General features: G+C 42.5%; 1 protein-coding gene across 1 annotated transcript in view; it reads left to right on the forward strand.

Moving 5' to 3' along the window:
- The window catches only part of LOC120059822 (receptor-type tyrosine-protein phosphatase gamma-like), a 329292-nt gene extending 317961 nt beyond the window's left edge, over positions 1-11331 (forward strand). The window contains exons 22-30 of the mRNA XM_039008877.1: positions 344-479; positions 864-1010; positions 2223-2316; positions 2644-2720; positions 3071-3199; positions 5827-5973; positions 6860-7002; positions 8354-8489; positions 8596-11331. Coding sequence (XP_038864805.1) covers positions 344-479; positions 864-1010; positions 2223-2316; positions 2644-2720; positions 3071-3199; positions 5827-5973; positions 6860-7002; positions 8354-8489; positions 8596-8742 — 1156 coding nt within the window. The 3' untranslated portion in view covers positions 8743-11331. The remainder of the gene's footprint in view (positions 1-343; positions 480-863; positions 1011-2222; positions 2317-2643; positions 2721-3070; positions 3200-5826; positions 5974-6859; positions 7003-8353; positions 8490-8595) is intronic.
- The last annotated feature ends 4417 nt before the right edge of the window (positions 11332-15748 follow it).

A 15748-nucleotide genomic window follows, 5' to 3' on the forward strand; every position in this document is an offset into this window, starting at 1 on the left:
TGTTTTATAGGAGTTTGTACTGTATGACTTCTCCAGGAGGGCTTGGATGCATTAGAGCTGCTCTCCCCAACTTCAGTCCTTGAACGTCATTCATCAGCAACTGGTTTAGATCTGGAAAATGACGTGTCTGGACTCTGGCCAGTCAATGACATGAATTGATCGATTAAGAACCAGTTAGAGGAGAAAATGAATGCAGCATACATGGACTGGGTTTGACAGCTGAGTTAGAAGATGAATTAGTCTGCTGCTGTCATGGACCTCTTTGTCCATATTCCTGAAGACCTAAATGCCAATATGAAACCCTGTATGAATATCCAAGTTGTGTGTTCTTGTGTGTGTGCAGTGCGGGTGTGGGCCGGACAGGGACCTACATCGTCATAGACAGCATGCTGCAGCAGATCAAGGACAAAAGCACAGTCAACGTCCTGGGCTTCCTCAAACACATCCGGACCCAGCGCAACTACCTGGTACAAACAGAGGTGGGTTGTGTGTGTGTGTGTGTGTGTTTGAGTGTGTATGAACATCTTGAGTGACTCATTCCATAATCACCATGTGCCATTCTATTCACTTGCACATCTGCTGTAAAGTCCCGAATGATCAAACTCCCTGCAGCTAGTCGACAGCTACAGTAGAGCATAACGTTAAACTTCCGTCTTTCTTATCTGTCTAATGCAGCTGTGTTTAAGTCTGTCCATGTCCCTCTTTGTAAATATAGGAAAGGCATGCATCACACAGCCACTGTTGTCCGGGACCAAGGGGACCATGGTCATTGTCATAATTTATCTGCTCTAAAAAGAGCTGCACTGCCACTTTGTCTGCATGTCTGACTGGTGTTCTCTCTTTCTGTCCTGCTTGGCCTATAGGAGCAGTATATCTTCATTCATGATGCGTTGATTGAGGCCATCATGGGGAAGGAGACGGAGGTGTTGTCCAGCCAGCTGCACAGCTATGTCAACAGTATCCTTACGCCTGGGGTGGGCGGCAAGACACGGCTGGAGAAACAGTTTAAGGTCAGAGCACCTCCTTCTCAGTCTTACTGAACACTCATTCCCCTAGATCTCTTTCTCTATCTGCCTATCATGCTCCTCTCTCAAACATCTTTTCTCTGCATCTCTCTGTCTCTGTCTCTCTCGCTCTCTCTCTCTTTCTCTCCTTACCTTTCTTTCTCTCTCTGTACCTCTTTTTTTTCTCTCTCTCTCTCTCTGTACCCCACTCTCCCTCTATCCTCTCTCTTCTCTCAGCTCTCCATCGTTCCCATGTTTTCCCAGAGCAGGGACTTCAGGGTCCTGTCTGTCTCCTTAAAGACGTCCCTCAGCATCACAAATTTGTGATTAATCTCCCTCAGGGCCCACTACTGGAGAAGTGATCGTAATTTGAATGGAAATACATTTGGGGGAAGAGTACTTATCTTCCTCGGGTGCCCCCTTTGACTAACCCCACTCACTGCTTGTTTCCAGGGAGATGCGCACTTTCCTATAATGGTGGGGGGTCTGGGTTGTTGCCTGGTTTGATGACAAGCTCACAACGTAATTGGCTTTCATTATTCTCCTCCACGGTGTATTTGATTTAGCCCAGGGTTGGGCGAGATTGAGCGTGCTCTTGCGAAACAATGGCAGCCATTGGGATTTTAATGCAATTAGCCTCAAGGCTGGATTTGAAGTTAATAATTTTTTGGAGAGAATATTTATTTTGTTTTTCAGAGCCCCAAAAAAAGTCTGTGTTAAATTCTGCTCTACAAAGAATTAAGCAGTGTTTGTCTTTTTGTGACATGCAATTTGGCATGAGTGTTATCTGCAATATAAAGATGAGCAAACACTTTTTTCAGTCAGCAGAATTTGATCTGAGACTTGACTATAATTTAATTAACTGTTGTAAGTCGGTGTTGATGGGAAGCAGTACATGGTTGGGCTGTATTATAAACACACGTTTAGACTACTAGCTATGTTCTGAACCCCATGTTCAGGGCCATAACAGTAGAGTGGTTAGTGTCAGAACTCCTGAGGTCAGTGACTCTACGGAGAGTACTGCAGGCCATGAGAGTTTGTTTAAATGACAGAGTAGGGAGGGTATGAATGATCAAGGGAAGCATGTGTCTTTATCAGATACTCTGGTGTATTGTATCATTGTTATCTAACCTCTTTCTCTCTGTCTTTCTTCCTCCCCCACTTTCATCCACCCGTCTGTCCCTCTTTCTTGCCCTCTCACCTTCTCTCTTGTTGCAGTTGGTGACTCAGTGTAACGCCAGGTTTGTGGAGTGCTTCAGTGCTCAGAAGGAGTGCAACAAAGAGAAGAACCGCAACTCCTCGGTAGTACCCTGTAAGTCAAATTATATTATCCATGCACCACCTGACAGCGATATTCAGATTTCGTATTGGCTCCCGTCTAGACTGCTGCTTTCCACAGTTTCCTGTTTCTGATAACCTTAGGCTCTATTCATGGTCACAGGAAATCATTCATCTACAGTAGTTAGTTACATAACCAGTTGTTTATGGTCCATGCTCATACTATAGTTCTTTTAAGTGATTATGCTGTGGCTGCTTTCATAAAAATGACACACTCTGCTTTGTAAACCAATAAGAACATGTTTGCTACTTAGCTCTATGATCACTGTGCCTTGATTGGATCTCTCTTTCTCTATGGCAGCGGAGCGAGCGAGGGTGGGGTTGGCACCTTTACCCGGCATGAAAGGCACAGATTACATTAACGCGTCTTACATAATGGTGAGTACCACCTCCTGTCCCTCCTCTGTCAATCATTCACTGTCCCTGTCACACACCCGGCTGGACCAACTGAGCTAAGGAATATTATGATATAAGATCCCTTTGTCTCATAGACATTGTTCATTGCTATCAACTGAAAGGAATAGACTTAGATTTGTTGTTGACCTATGTGAATCCTAGGTTTGTGTCGGGACATAAAAAGGTAGGCTGCTAGATCTAAGGTGTTTTGAGCAGTGGTAGTCTACTGCTGTGGCAGGTTTCATCTGACACACACAGGCTTATTTTCATCTTTGTGTGTAACCACAACACAACCCTTGCTTGGACCCTTGACCTCTGTTGTGACACCACAGGGCTACTACAGGAGCAATGAGTTCATCATTACCCAGCATCCTCTGCCCCACACCACTAAAGACTTCTGGAGGATGATCTGGGACCACAATGCACAGATCATTGTCATGCTGCCGGACAACCAGGGGCTGGTGGGTCTCTCACACGCATGCACATACGCACATGAACAAATGCACATGCCTGTGCAAGCATGCAGGCACACACACACATACAGTACATGCACACACACACCACCACCAAGTGTTGTTGGCTTCAGCCTTATCTCTGGTCTATTAAAGGGCTGTCTTAGCACACTAAGCTTAGTCTCTCCCAGCCTTGGCCCAGTGTTCACACAGGAAGCCACTCGTTTGGGGGTGAGAGGAATTGAGATGAATACTGAAGGTGACAGCAGCTGTATCAGTCGCTCCACTCAGCCATATGTCTTATTAAGATTAAGATCAAGATTAAGATCACTTTATTGGTCAATTGCACACAAGGTCCAAACGAAATTTGACAACCACTTTTAACCCGACCCCGCCAAAAAACACACATTCATACAGTGCCTTCAGAAAGTATTCATACCCGTTGACTTATTACACATTTTGTTGTGCTACAGCCTGAATACAAAATTGATTTAATTTTTGTCCTGTCCTCAACTGGCAGCTTTATTAAATAGTACCCGCAAACACCAGTCTCAATATCAACAGTGAGGAGGCGACTCCGGGATGCTGGCCTTCTAGGCAGAGTTGAAAGAAAAGATTAAGATGGGTTAAAGAACACAGACACTGGACAGAGGAACTCTGCCTAGAAGGCCAGCATCCCGGAGTCGCCTCTTCACTGTTGAAGTTGAAACTGGTGTTTTGCGGGTACTATTTAATGAAGCTGCCAGTTGAGGACTTGTGAGGCATCTGTTTCTCAAACTAGACACTCAAATGTACTTGTCCTCTTGCTCAGTTGTGCACCGGGGCCTCCCACTTCTCTTTCTATTCTGGTTAGAGCCAGTTTGCGCTGTTCTGTGAAGGGAGTAGTACACAGCGTTGTACGAGATCTTCAGTTTCTTCGATATTTCTCGCATGGAATAGCCATTATTTCTCAAAACAAGAATAGACTGATGAGTTTCAGAAGAAAGTAATTTGTTTCTGGCCATTTTGAGCCTGTAATCGAACCCAAAAATGCTGATGCTTCAGATACTCAACTAGTCTAAAGGAGGCCAGTTTTATTGCTTCTTTAATCAGAACAACAGTTTTCAGCCTTGCTAACATTTTGTGCTGCCTGTGCTTCGCACCATAATTTTTTTATCCTGAAAAACTCCCAGTCCTTAACGATTACAAGCATACCCATAACATGATGCAGCTACCAGTATGCTTGAAATATGGACAGTGGTACTCAGTAATGTGTTGTATTGGATTTGCCCAAAACATAACACTTTGTATTCAGGACAAAAAGTTAATTGCTTTACCACATTTTTTGCAGTATTACTTTAGCGCCTTGTTGCAAACAGGATGCATGTTTTGGAATATTTTTATTCTGTACGGGCTTTTCACTCTGTCAATTAGGTTAGTATTGTGGAGTAATTACAATGTTGTTGATCCATCCTCAGTTTTTTCCTATCACAGCCATTAAACTCTTAACTATTTTGAAGTCACCATTGGCCTCATGGTGAAATCCCAAAGCAGTTTTCTTAATCTCAAGCAACTGAGTTAGGAAGGACACCTGTTACTTTGTGTGATGATACATCATCCAAGATGGAATTAATAAGGGATATTCAATGCTGTGTTTTTTTTTTTTTTTACCCATCCACCAATAGGTGCCCTTCTTTGCGAGGCATTGGAAAACCTCCATGGTCTTTGTGGTTGAATCTGTGTTTGAAATTCACTGCTCGACTGAGGGACCTTACAGATAATTGTATGTGTGTGGGGTACAGAGATGAGGTAGTCATTCAAAAATCATATGAAACACTATTATTGCACACAGAGTGAATCCATGCAACTTATTATGTGACTTGTTAAGCAAACTTTTACTCCTGAACTTATTTAGGCTTGCCATAACAAAGGGGTTGAATACTTATTGACTCAAGACATTTCAGTTTTTTATATTTTAATACATTTGTACAAATTTTGAAAAACATAATTCCACTTTGATGTTTTGTATTGTGTATAGGCCAGTGACAAAAATCTCAATGTAATCCATTTTAAATTCAGGCTGTTACACAATAAAATGTGGAAATAGTCAACGAGTGTGAATACTTTCTGAAGGCATGGTACATATACAGGTTTTGAAGCAATGCAGGGGGCTGCCACACTGGGCACCCAGGAACCTGTTGCTGTGGGGGTGTTAAGTTCCTTTTTCAGTGGAACGATAGCATGCAATGTCCTCTAGGATTTGATACCAGCAACCCTCCGGTTGCCAGCTCATTTCCCTTCAGATTTTTCCTGTCGGACCTGGGATTCGAACTGGCAATTCTCCGGTTGCTGGCTTACCTCTCTACCTGCTGCCCATACCAGTCGCCTCTCTAACTAACTCTGTCTATATATCTATGATTTCACACACTGAGTAGTGGCACTTCTGCACTCATACTCCAGTTGCTTTAACATTTTGATGTTTTTGTTTTAGGGCTAGTCCTTTGCTCAATATGAACTGTCAGTTCTTATACTAAACTACAATGTCTCACACTCCCCTTCCTTGTATTTCTCATTTTCCCTCCCTTCTTTCTCACCCTTTCCCCTTCTCCCTTTTCCCTATTATTTTCATCCTTGTTTTGGTTTGGCTGTGTCTTTAGGCGGAGGATGAGTTTGTGTACTGGCCAAGCCGAGAGGAGGCCATGAACTGTGAGGCCTTCACTGTCACGCTCATCAGCAAAGACAGACTATGCCTTTCTAACGAAGAGCAGATCATCATCCACGACTTTATCCTGGAGGCCACACAGGTACGATGCGATGTGTGTGCCTGCGTGTGTGGGTGTAGGAAGTCCTCTGTAGCTTAGTTGGTAGAGCATGGCGTTTGCAACACCAGGATAGTAGGTTATATTCCCAGCACTACCTATACGTAAAATGTATGCACGCATGACTGTAAATCGCTTTGGATTAAAGTGTCTGTTAAATGGCATATATCTGTATTATACACTGAGTATACCAAACATTAGGAACACCTTCTTAATATTGAGTTGCACACCCTCCCCTTTTGCCCTCAGAACAGCCTCAATTTGTCAGGGCATGGACTCTACAAGGTGTCAAAAGCGTTCCACAGGGATGCTGGCCCATGTTGACTCCAATGCTTCCCACAGTTGTCCTTTGGGTGGTGGACCATTCTTGATACAGACGGGAAACTGTTGAGCATGAAAAACCCAGCAGTGTTGCAGTTCTTGACACAAACCAGTGTGCCTGGCACCTACTACCATACCTCTTTCAAAGGCACTTAAATCTTTTCTCTTGACCATTCAGCCACTGAATGGTACACATACACAATCCATGTCTTAATTGTCTCACGGCTTAAAAATCCTTCTTTAACCTGTCTCCTCCCCTTCATCTACATTGACTGAAGTGGATTTAACAAGTGACATCAATAAGGGATCATAGCTTTCACCTGGATTAATCTGTTCAGTCATGGAACGAGCAGGTGTTCCTAATGTTTTGTATACTCAGTGTATATTATTATATTATGTGTGCAGTGTTTTAATGGGCCTGCGTCTGTGTGTATGACTGTCTTTACCTGCATGAGTGTGTGAGTCAGTCTTTGTGTGTGGGTGAGCATCTTTGTATGTACACCTACCTTAAACTATCCCTTCTTCTGTCTTTCTTTTCCCTCTACCCCAGGATGACTATGTGTTGGAGGTGCGTCACTTCCAGTGCCCTAAATGGCCCAACCCTGATGCTCCCATGAGCAGCACCTTTGAGCTCATCAATGTCATCAAGGAGGAGGCCATGATCAGAGACGGACCCACCATAGTGCACGATGAGTGAGTGTGTCACATCATGCTCCTGATGAGAATCATTATCTCTGCTTTTAACCTCTAAGTAAATCATTTAAACTGTGTTCTGTTTCAACAGAACATGTAATTAATCGCTCTAACCAGGTTTCCATGCAACCTTTTTATGTGTAAAGTACATGTGGGCTGTGCATGTCGGATTAAACATTTCACGAAAGGCCTGATGGAAACAGTTAATTTGCTGGTAAACTTTCCAAATGTTGACAAAACAAAATACGCTAGACAAGGTGAGATCTTTTTGTGTCTGTAAAATGAATTATGCGAGAAATTGCAGTGGAAATGCCTTTATGCTCAAATATCGATATAATAACCATCAAATCAAAGTGAACTTAGTCACGTGATTATATTTTGTGTGGCCCTCACACTACGACTCGAGAAACCATGTAGTTTATTAGGCTACAGAAAAACTTCACCCGGGTGGTGAAAGTGCAAGGTGATCTTGATACTCCTTTCAAATAAATATCAAGGGTCTTATTCTGAAGACATGATGATTGATGCTTGGCTGCCATTTGACAAATTTAAAATAATCATGCTCTTTTGTTCATAATAATCTCATTGTGTAGGCTACACACACAGTGTACCTGCCAGCTGTTGACTAGAGCGCATGTGTCAAGACCAGAGTGGGCACTCTCACTATAGCCTTTAACACAACATTTTAGTGACAAAACCATCAGTACAGTTGAAAATGCGATGGAAACCCATTTAACTTGTATTTTTTATTCGGTACATGGGAATTTAACCGCAAAAATGTTTTATGTGCAATTCGTCATCACCCACAGCCTTTAATCCGCAACAGGTTCCACCCCCATGTACCCTGATACTCCATCCAATTAGAAATAATGAACGTCTATTAATGCTGACAGACATTAGCGGCAACGAACAACACTCCCAACGACGAGACATGCAGCCTCAGTCATGTTTATTCATTAGGAAAATGAAGATTGCTTGTCTCATCCCAGAGAAAAAAAGGGACTAATTGAGCATTTCAGTTCTGTATCTGTACTATGGAATCCCCCCCTAAGAGGTTTTGGATAGACGGCTGTCGTAATTGTCTGCATATTCATTAGCTGGTGAGACGTGGTAGTTAGCTTCTGTATCTCCATCACATTTGACATGGATGTTAATAGAAGCAGCAACCTTTTCCTGTGAGCGTCCCTCTTTTTCTAAGGGGCTGAACCGCTCCTGTAGTCTCACATGGAATTAATTTGACCCTCTGGGCTCACTGGGCTCTATGCTCATTTGTGACCCTGTGTGTCCCTCAGTCCCTGTCCTGTTTTAGGGCCTATAAAGTAACCCTGTTTGTCCCTCTCCTGTCTCCCAGGTTCGGGGCAGTGTCAGCGGGCATGCTGTGTGCCCTTACCACCCTGTCCCAGCAGCTGGAGAGTGAGAGTGCCGTGGGCGTCTATCAGGTGGCCAAAATGATCAACCTCATGAGGCCTGGAGTTTTCACAGACATAGTAAGTAGACCAGTAGAGCATGATTATGGGATTAAATGTAAAAACTACATAATTGAACATTTGTAGTTTCCCTCCTCTCTAAGACCATGTTCCTCTCCCTCCACAGGATCAGTACCAGTACCTTTATAAAGCTATGCTCAGTCTGATCAGCACCAAGGAGAATGGCTCTGGCCTCACGTCCATGGACAGAAACTGCACCATGGCCATGTCTGATGAGTCAGACCAGGCAGAGAGCATGGAGTCCCTCGTCTGAAGGGCCCACCCACCAGGTCTGAGGGGCCCAAGGCCCTCGCAGACAGAGAGCCACTTACTTTGTAAAATGTCAAGGACTATAAGACAAGACTTTTTGAGGCCTTTTTTGCCAGACTCTTGGTTAAATGAATAACCTGATTACTTTTTTACACTGATAAAAAGTTTTTGATATTTATTTTTTGCCATTTTATGTCTTAATGTTATCCTACTGAGCGTTTGCACCTGCGTTTTTGAGTTCACAACAACAAAACATACTTCTGTCTTTCTTGTTTGCACTATAATGTCAGTTACTGCCTATACTAAGCTGATGGACTCTACTACACTTAAGCTCTGATTTCAACATTCCATGGCAAAGCCCTCACTCAACTGCTTTTGAGAAGTAGGAAAAAAAGCATTGCTCTGTTTGCTCTCTACTAGCTCATGTAAGGAAGAGGAGTGAGAGTGTCATAGCTCCATGTTCATATGAATAAGCTGTCCAACCTGAGGTTCATTACAGTAGACCACCTCTCCTCTCCTCACCCTTGTGGCTCAAATATCACTCATTTACTGCAAGACTCAACAGTCTGGTTTCTGTTACACCTACAGGCAATAGGGTCAACAGTTCTATTTGTTGTTTGATTTTCTTTTGTTTATATGACCTTTATCTTCATTGTGCATCTAATTAGCAATTAAAACCCATATTTGAATATTGAAGGTGGTATTATAACAGCTACGGTGAACTTGTATTATTTTTAGTATGATTCATATTATGCTTTTATTTATATATATATATATATATATATATGAATATACTGATCATTATAGCTTGTGATTTTGTAGATGTCCGATGTCATGACATGCCTCAGCCGCACTGACTCCCACTTGATCCAACAGTTTACCACTCTTATTCAATGCCGGTGTTGATTTTCTGCACACTTACAACCCCTTCTGGCTCAGTTGGTTTTTGCTTCTTGCTGCTAATAGTCTACACACAGTCACAGAAGAGTCAAATGAAGAAATGATAATGCACTTGTGTGAGCGGAAACTTCTTTGAGAAAATGGATACTATTGATACAGCCAATTGCTATTTTTTGTGTCATACCCTATTGAATTTATTATTGGGGTAAAGGACTTATGCTCCCACGTCACACAGCCTTGTGTACGTCGTTTCTAATCCTCACTGTTGCTTAACTCTGCTTGTGTGTGGTATGATTGTATGCTATGACTGTCGTATGGTGGCCTAAGCAAGGAAAGATTTACTGGGGTTTTTGAGTCCTAGAGTGATTCACATAAACTCATTGACCCTGTTTAAGTTGTTGTCATACTGCCACCTCTATATTTCCTGTTAGAATCACTTTGATAAATACCTCCCTTAGTTATCTGAAGGAAAGAGAGACCACCTGTGATTTACATTTGAAATAAAATGTGAATTCATTATACAGCACAATGACCATGCTATTAGAATATTTGTATTTGATTATCACAACAAAGCATCGAGGATACCTATGATTTGTAACTTTTACCAAAGACTTATACTCATTTCCGTTAATAGAACTATTAGAGAAAGGGAGAGCAAGTTAGTTGCATTTGTGTCTGATTTCCTTTTTTAGTGATATATAGGCTGTTGAGTGAGGATAATTCTGTTTACTTTTTCTTCTGCTTCTTTTGGCATCTTTTTGTTTCCAGGCTGGAATTTCTGCATCAACTCCTCATCACTTGTGTTAGTTTAGGAATTCCCTTTGCTACAGAAGGAGTTCATTGCAATTGTATTATATTTAATTTCTCACTCAACTCATAGAATTACAAAATTAAGTGGAGAGATGCATCAATTATTTGATTTTTTTACCCGTCATGTTTCATCTCCTTCCAAGGAGGGCTTTTGAATGAAGTCATAACTCTCCAACATTTGGGGTAGACAGCTGACTTTTGTCCCTTTGTCAGTGAAGGCATTTTGCATCATTAAGCACTAGCTTTTTTCAGTTTTGTCTTGTTCCATCAGGTTAACTCTTAATTTCCTGACTGAGCCTAGTGTCCACTGTCAGGTGTGTTTATGTGTTGCAAAACACAAACACTAGTGTGTCATGAAAACAATGTACATATTTTGTTGCTTCTATAACCAACCGTTCTCTGGAAACTTTGTATCTATGGTATATAATCATAGAATTTATATTTTCATATAAAGCTATTTTTCTTTCTCTCGTTTCAACTCTTTCGTTGCTTTGCTTTTGTGGTGAAACGTGGAAACCAAGTCTCTGTGCACTGAGCTAGTGGTTGTCATCACATTCCAATACAATTCCACGCCTCCCATTAACTTTAAATCAGTGATTGTGATATCATTATTGTTATTACTTTGTTTTTGTCATTTTTTTCTGAGTTACAATTCTGTTGTCAAAGTGTAATAGAGTAGCTCTAGTAAGTCACTGAATAATTTTGTCCCATTGACCATTTTGAACAGCTGGGTGTTGCTTCTTCTTTTGTAACCTGAAATAAGAAAAAAATAAGGAAAAAATGTTTTGTTTCGTTGAAAGCTATATCAGAGCATTCTATTATAGTGTTATTTAATATGTAAATTGTATTGCTATACTTAAAATAAAATATGGGTTTTGATGTACTTTGTTGAAAACCTTGTGTGGTCCATGTTTCATGCCTTTGTGCATTGAATTTACTAGTTTGTATCATATTGTGAATAAAGTGTCATCATTCCACTATCCTTGTATTAATATCACATAATTAGATATGAGGTTGCCATCTAGGGGTAAAGTAGTGAAGCCCAGAACACCCAAGTAAACTCAGCAAAAAAAGAAACGTCCTCTCACTGTCAACTGCGTTTATTTTCAGAAAACTTAACATGTGTAAATATTTATATGTACATAAGATTCAACAACTGAGACATAAACTGAACAAGTTCCACAGACATGTGACTGACAGAAATGGAATAATGTGTCCCTGAACAAAGGGGGGGGTCAAAATCAAAAGTAACAGTCAGTATCTGGTGTGGCCACCAGCTGCATTAAGTACTGCAGTGCGTCTCCTCCTTATGGACTGCACCAGATTTGCCAGTTCTTGCTGTGAGATGTTACCCCACTGTACCACGAAGGCACCTGCAAGTTCCCTGACATTTCTGGGGGGAATGGCCCTAGCCCTCACCCTCCGATCCAACAGGTCCCAGACGTGCTCAATGGGATTGAGATCCGGGCTCTTCGCTGGCCATGGCAGAACACTGACATTCCTGTCTTGCAGGAAATCACGTGCAGAACGAGCAGTATGGCTGGTGGCATTGTCATGCTGGAGCGTCATGTGGATGAGCCTGCAGGAAGAGTACCACATGAGGAAGGAGGATGTCTTCCCTGTAACGCACAGCGTTGAGATTGCCTGCAATGACAACAAGCTCAGTCCGATGATGCTGTGACACACCGCCCCAGACCATGACGGACCCTCCACCTCCAAATCGATCCCGCTCCAAAGTACAGGCCTCGGTGTAACGCTCATTCCTTCAACGATAAACGCAAATCCGACCATCAACCCTGGTGAGACAAAACCGTGACTCGTCAGTGAAGAGCACTTTTTACCAGTCCTGTTTGATCCAGCGACGGTGGGTTTGTGCCCATAGGCGACGTTGTTGCCGGTGATGTCTGGTGAGGACCTGCCTTACAACAGGCCGACAAGCCCTCAGTCCAGCCTCTCTCAGCTTATTGCGGACAGTCTGAGCACTGATGGAGGGATTGTGTGTTCCTGGTGTAACTCGGGCAGTTGTTGTTGCCATCCTGTACCTGCCCCGCAGGTGTGATGTTCGGATGTACTGATCCTGTGCAGGTGTTGTTACACGTGGTCTGCCACTGCGAGGACGATCAGATGTTCGTCCTGTCTCCCTGTCTTAGGCATCTCACAGTAGGGACATTGCAATTTATTGCCCTGGTCACATGTGCAGTCCTCCTGCCTCCTTGCAGCATGCCTAAGGCACATTCACACAGATGAGCAGGAACTTTGGGCATCTTTCTTTTGGTGTTTTTCAGAGTCAGTAGAAAGGCCTCTTTGGTGTCTTAAATTTTCATAACTGTGACCTTAATTGCCTACCGTCTGTAAGCTGTTAGTGTCTTAACGACCGTTCCACAAGTGCATGTTCATGAATTGTTTATGGTTCATTGAACAAGCATGGGAGACAGTGTTTAAACCGTTTACAATGAAGATCTGTGAAGTTATTTGGATTTTTACGAATTATCTTTGAAAGACAGGGTCCTGAAAAAGAGTTTAGTTTGCTGAGTTTAGTTTTCGATAAGCCTGATCTCATGAGGTTAAATTGTTTTGCAAGGCCTAATTAAACAGTGTTTGTGAGAGTATGAGTACCATAATTATTAAAGCATAAATTATTGTAAAACACAGTAATTATGTTTGATTAGCCTTAAATTACACAATAGAAAGTGTAATTGTCATCGAAGCAATAATTACAGAAGTAGGGAGGTAACTGAAAGTTGCATGATTGGATTGCTGTCAGATTCACAAAGCAGACAAACGTATTTGTTAGAGATTGTTTTGATTTGGTTGTTCATGCTCCACCTAAGACTATTTTAATTAGTTTCTACCGCTCAATAATGCAGTGGCCCAGCCAGTGAATGGTGGAACTTTCACAGTCCTATGAGACAGAGTAGTTTTTATTTGGATTTCCACCTTGCAAATCTATGTTTTCGTCACTTTCAGCCTGGCCAATGCATTGTGTAAACACCTAAATATATCAGAGAGAGAGAGAGAGTAAATATATATAGAGATAATATAAAACATTGAATGTGACCAAACAACTCTGGTTTAGTTGACACATTTTTTTACCCCCTTTTTCAATCTTGTCTCATCGCTGCAACTCCCCAACTTTTTCTCAAGTATGGGTAACTGCATAGTTGGAGTGTGGGTGAAAGTGGGTGTTGCAAAAGAAGTGGGTGGACCAACAGCGATGGGTGTAACATCAGCACTCCATTATTGGTTAGACCGGCCATAGCCAGGTGCACCGCGGGTCAGCTTTGTGTTTACATAACAGGTTAAGAGAACTAACGTAGCAGGTCAGGAGAATTAACATAGCAGGTTAGGAAAATTAGGTTAAGGTCAGGAAAAGGGTTAGGCTTAGCAGAAATGTGTAGCAGGTTAGGATAATTAACATGGCAGGATAGGAGAATGAGGTTAAGGTTAGGAAAAGGCCTAGGGTTAGGCTTAGCTAAAATGCTACAGTTTTCAACAATCGACTCATGGTGCAGCCCAATCAGCCGCGTGAAATGGTCTTGAGGGGCAACAAATCTGCCCAATTACCTGAATCGCTTTCCATACACCCACTTCTGTTGACATGGCTACTTTCAGACAGCTCCAAGTATCCAGTTACCTTTTCCTAATGTTAACCTCATTCTCCTAACCTGCCACGTCAACTCCTTGAGAGCAAACATATGAGTCATGGGTAACTGTATGTCTGGAAGTGGGCGTGTCAACAGAAGTAGGAGGATCAACAGAAGTGGGTGTATGGAATGCGAATCAGCTAATTGGGCAGATTTGTTGCCACTGAAGACAGTTTCGCGTTTTCAAACTTTCAGTGTGTGTGGTCTTGGTCGGCAGAGATGATGGTAAGGAATGTTCAGGTAGACTAACATTTTGCCATTCACTTTGAGGTGTGTCTTTTGTGTAGCTACCTACGCTACCTGACCAAAAGCTCATTGAACATCTCATTCCAAAATCATGTGCATTAATATGGGGTTGGTCCCCCCTTTGCTGCTATAACAGCCTACACTCTTCTGGGAAAGCTTTCCACTTGGACTTGCTTACATTCAGCCACAAGCACTAGTGAGGTTGGGCACTGATGTTGATCAATTAGGCCTGGCTCGCAGTCGGCTTTCCAATTCATCCCAAAGGTGTTTGATGGGGTTGAGGTCAGGGCTCTGTGCAGGCCAGTCAAGTTCTTCCACACCGATCTTGACAAACCATTTCTGTATGGACCCCGGGGACATGTTCATGCTGAAGCAGGAAAGAGCCTTCCCCAAACTGTTGCCACAAAGTTGGAAGCACAGAATTATCTAGAATGTAATTGTATGCTGTAGTGTTAAGATTTCCCTTCACCGGACCTAAGGGGCCTATCCAGAACCATGAAAAACAGCCCCAGACCATTATTCCTCCTCCACCAAACTTTACAGTTGGCAATATGCATTGGGGCAGGAATGTTCTGCTGGCATCCACCAAACACAGATTCGTTCGTCGGACTGCCAGATGGTGAAGCGTGAGTCATCACTCCAGAAAACGTGTTTCCACTGCTTGAGAGTCCAATGGCGGTAAGCTTTACACCACTCCAGCCAAAGCTTGGCATTGCACATCTAAGGCGATCTAAGGCTTGTGTGCGGCTGCTCGACAATGTAAATCCATTTCCTGAAGCTCCGACAAACAGTTATTGTGCTGACATTGCTTTCAGAGGCAGTTTGGAACTCGGTAGTGAGTGCAACCGAGGACAGACAATTTTTAAGCGCTATGTGCTTCAGCATTTGACAGTAACCTTCTGTGAGCTTGTTGTCCTACCACTTCGTGGCTTAGCTGTTGTTGCTACTAGATGTTTCTACTTCACAATAACAGCACTTACAGTTGACGGGTCAGAAATTGGACTTACTGACTTGTTGGAAAGGTGGCATCCTATGATAGTGCCACATTGAAAGTCAATGAGCTCTTCAGTAAGGCCATTCTACTGCCAATGTTTGTCTATGGAGATTGCATAGCCGTGTGCTCGATTTTATACACCTGTCAGCAACGGGTGCGGCTGAAATAACCGAATCCACTAATTTGAAGGGGTGTCCACATACTGTTGCTTATACAGTGTATGTTCTTTGTAGATGTATACTAGCTTTTTATTGCTATCTAACATTAACTTGGCTATAATCTACCAGATAACGTTAGCTAGAATAGCCTGTTAAAGTAACTATCATCACCGAGAGTCATGTTTGCTGTGAGAAAATGTTAGCTAACATTATCAACTCATCTAACTAACTAGCTAGCTAGCTTACTAAACCCTTTGT

The sequence above is a fragment of the Salvelinus namaycush genome, chromosome 2, assembly GCF_016432855.1.
Source record: "Salvelinus namaycush isolate Seneca chromosome 2, SaNama_1.0, whole genome shotgun sequence".
NCBI classification, from domain to species: Eukaryota; Metazoa; Chordata; class Actinopteri; order Salmoniformes; family Salmonidae; genus Salvelinus; species Salvelinus namaycush.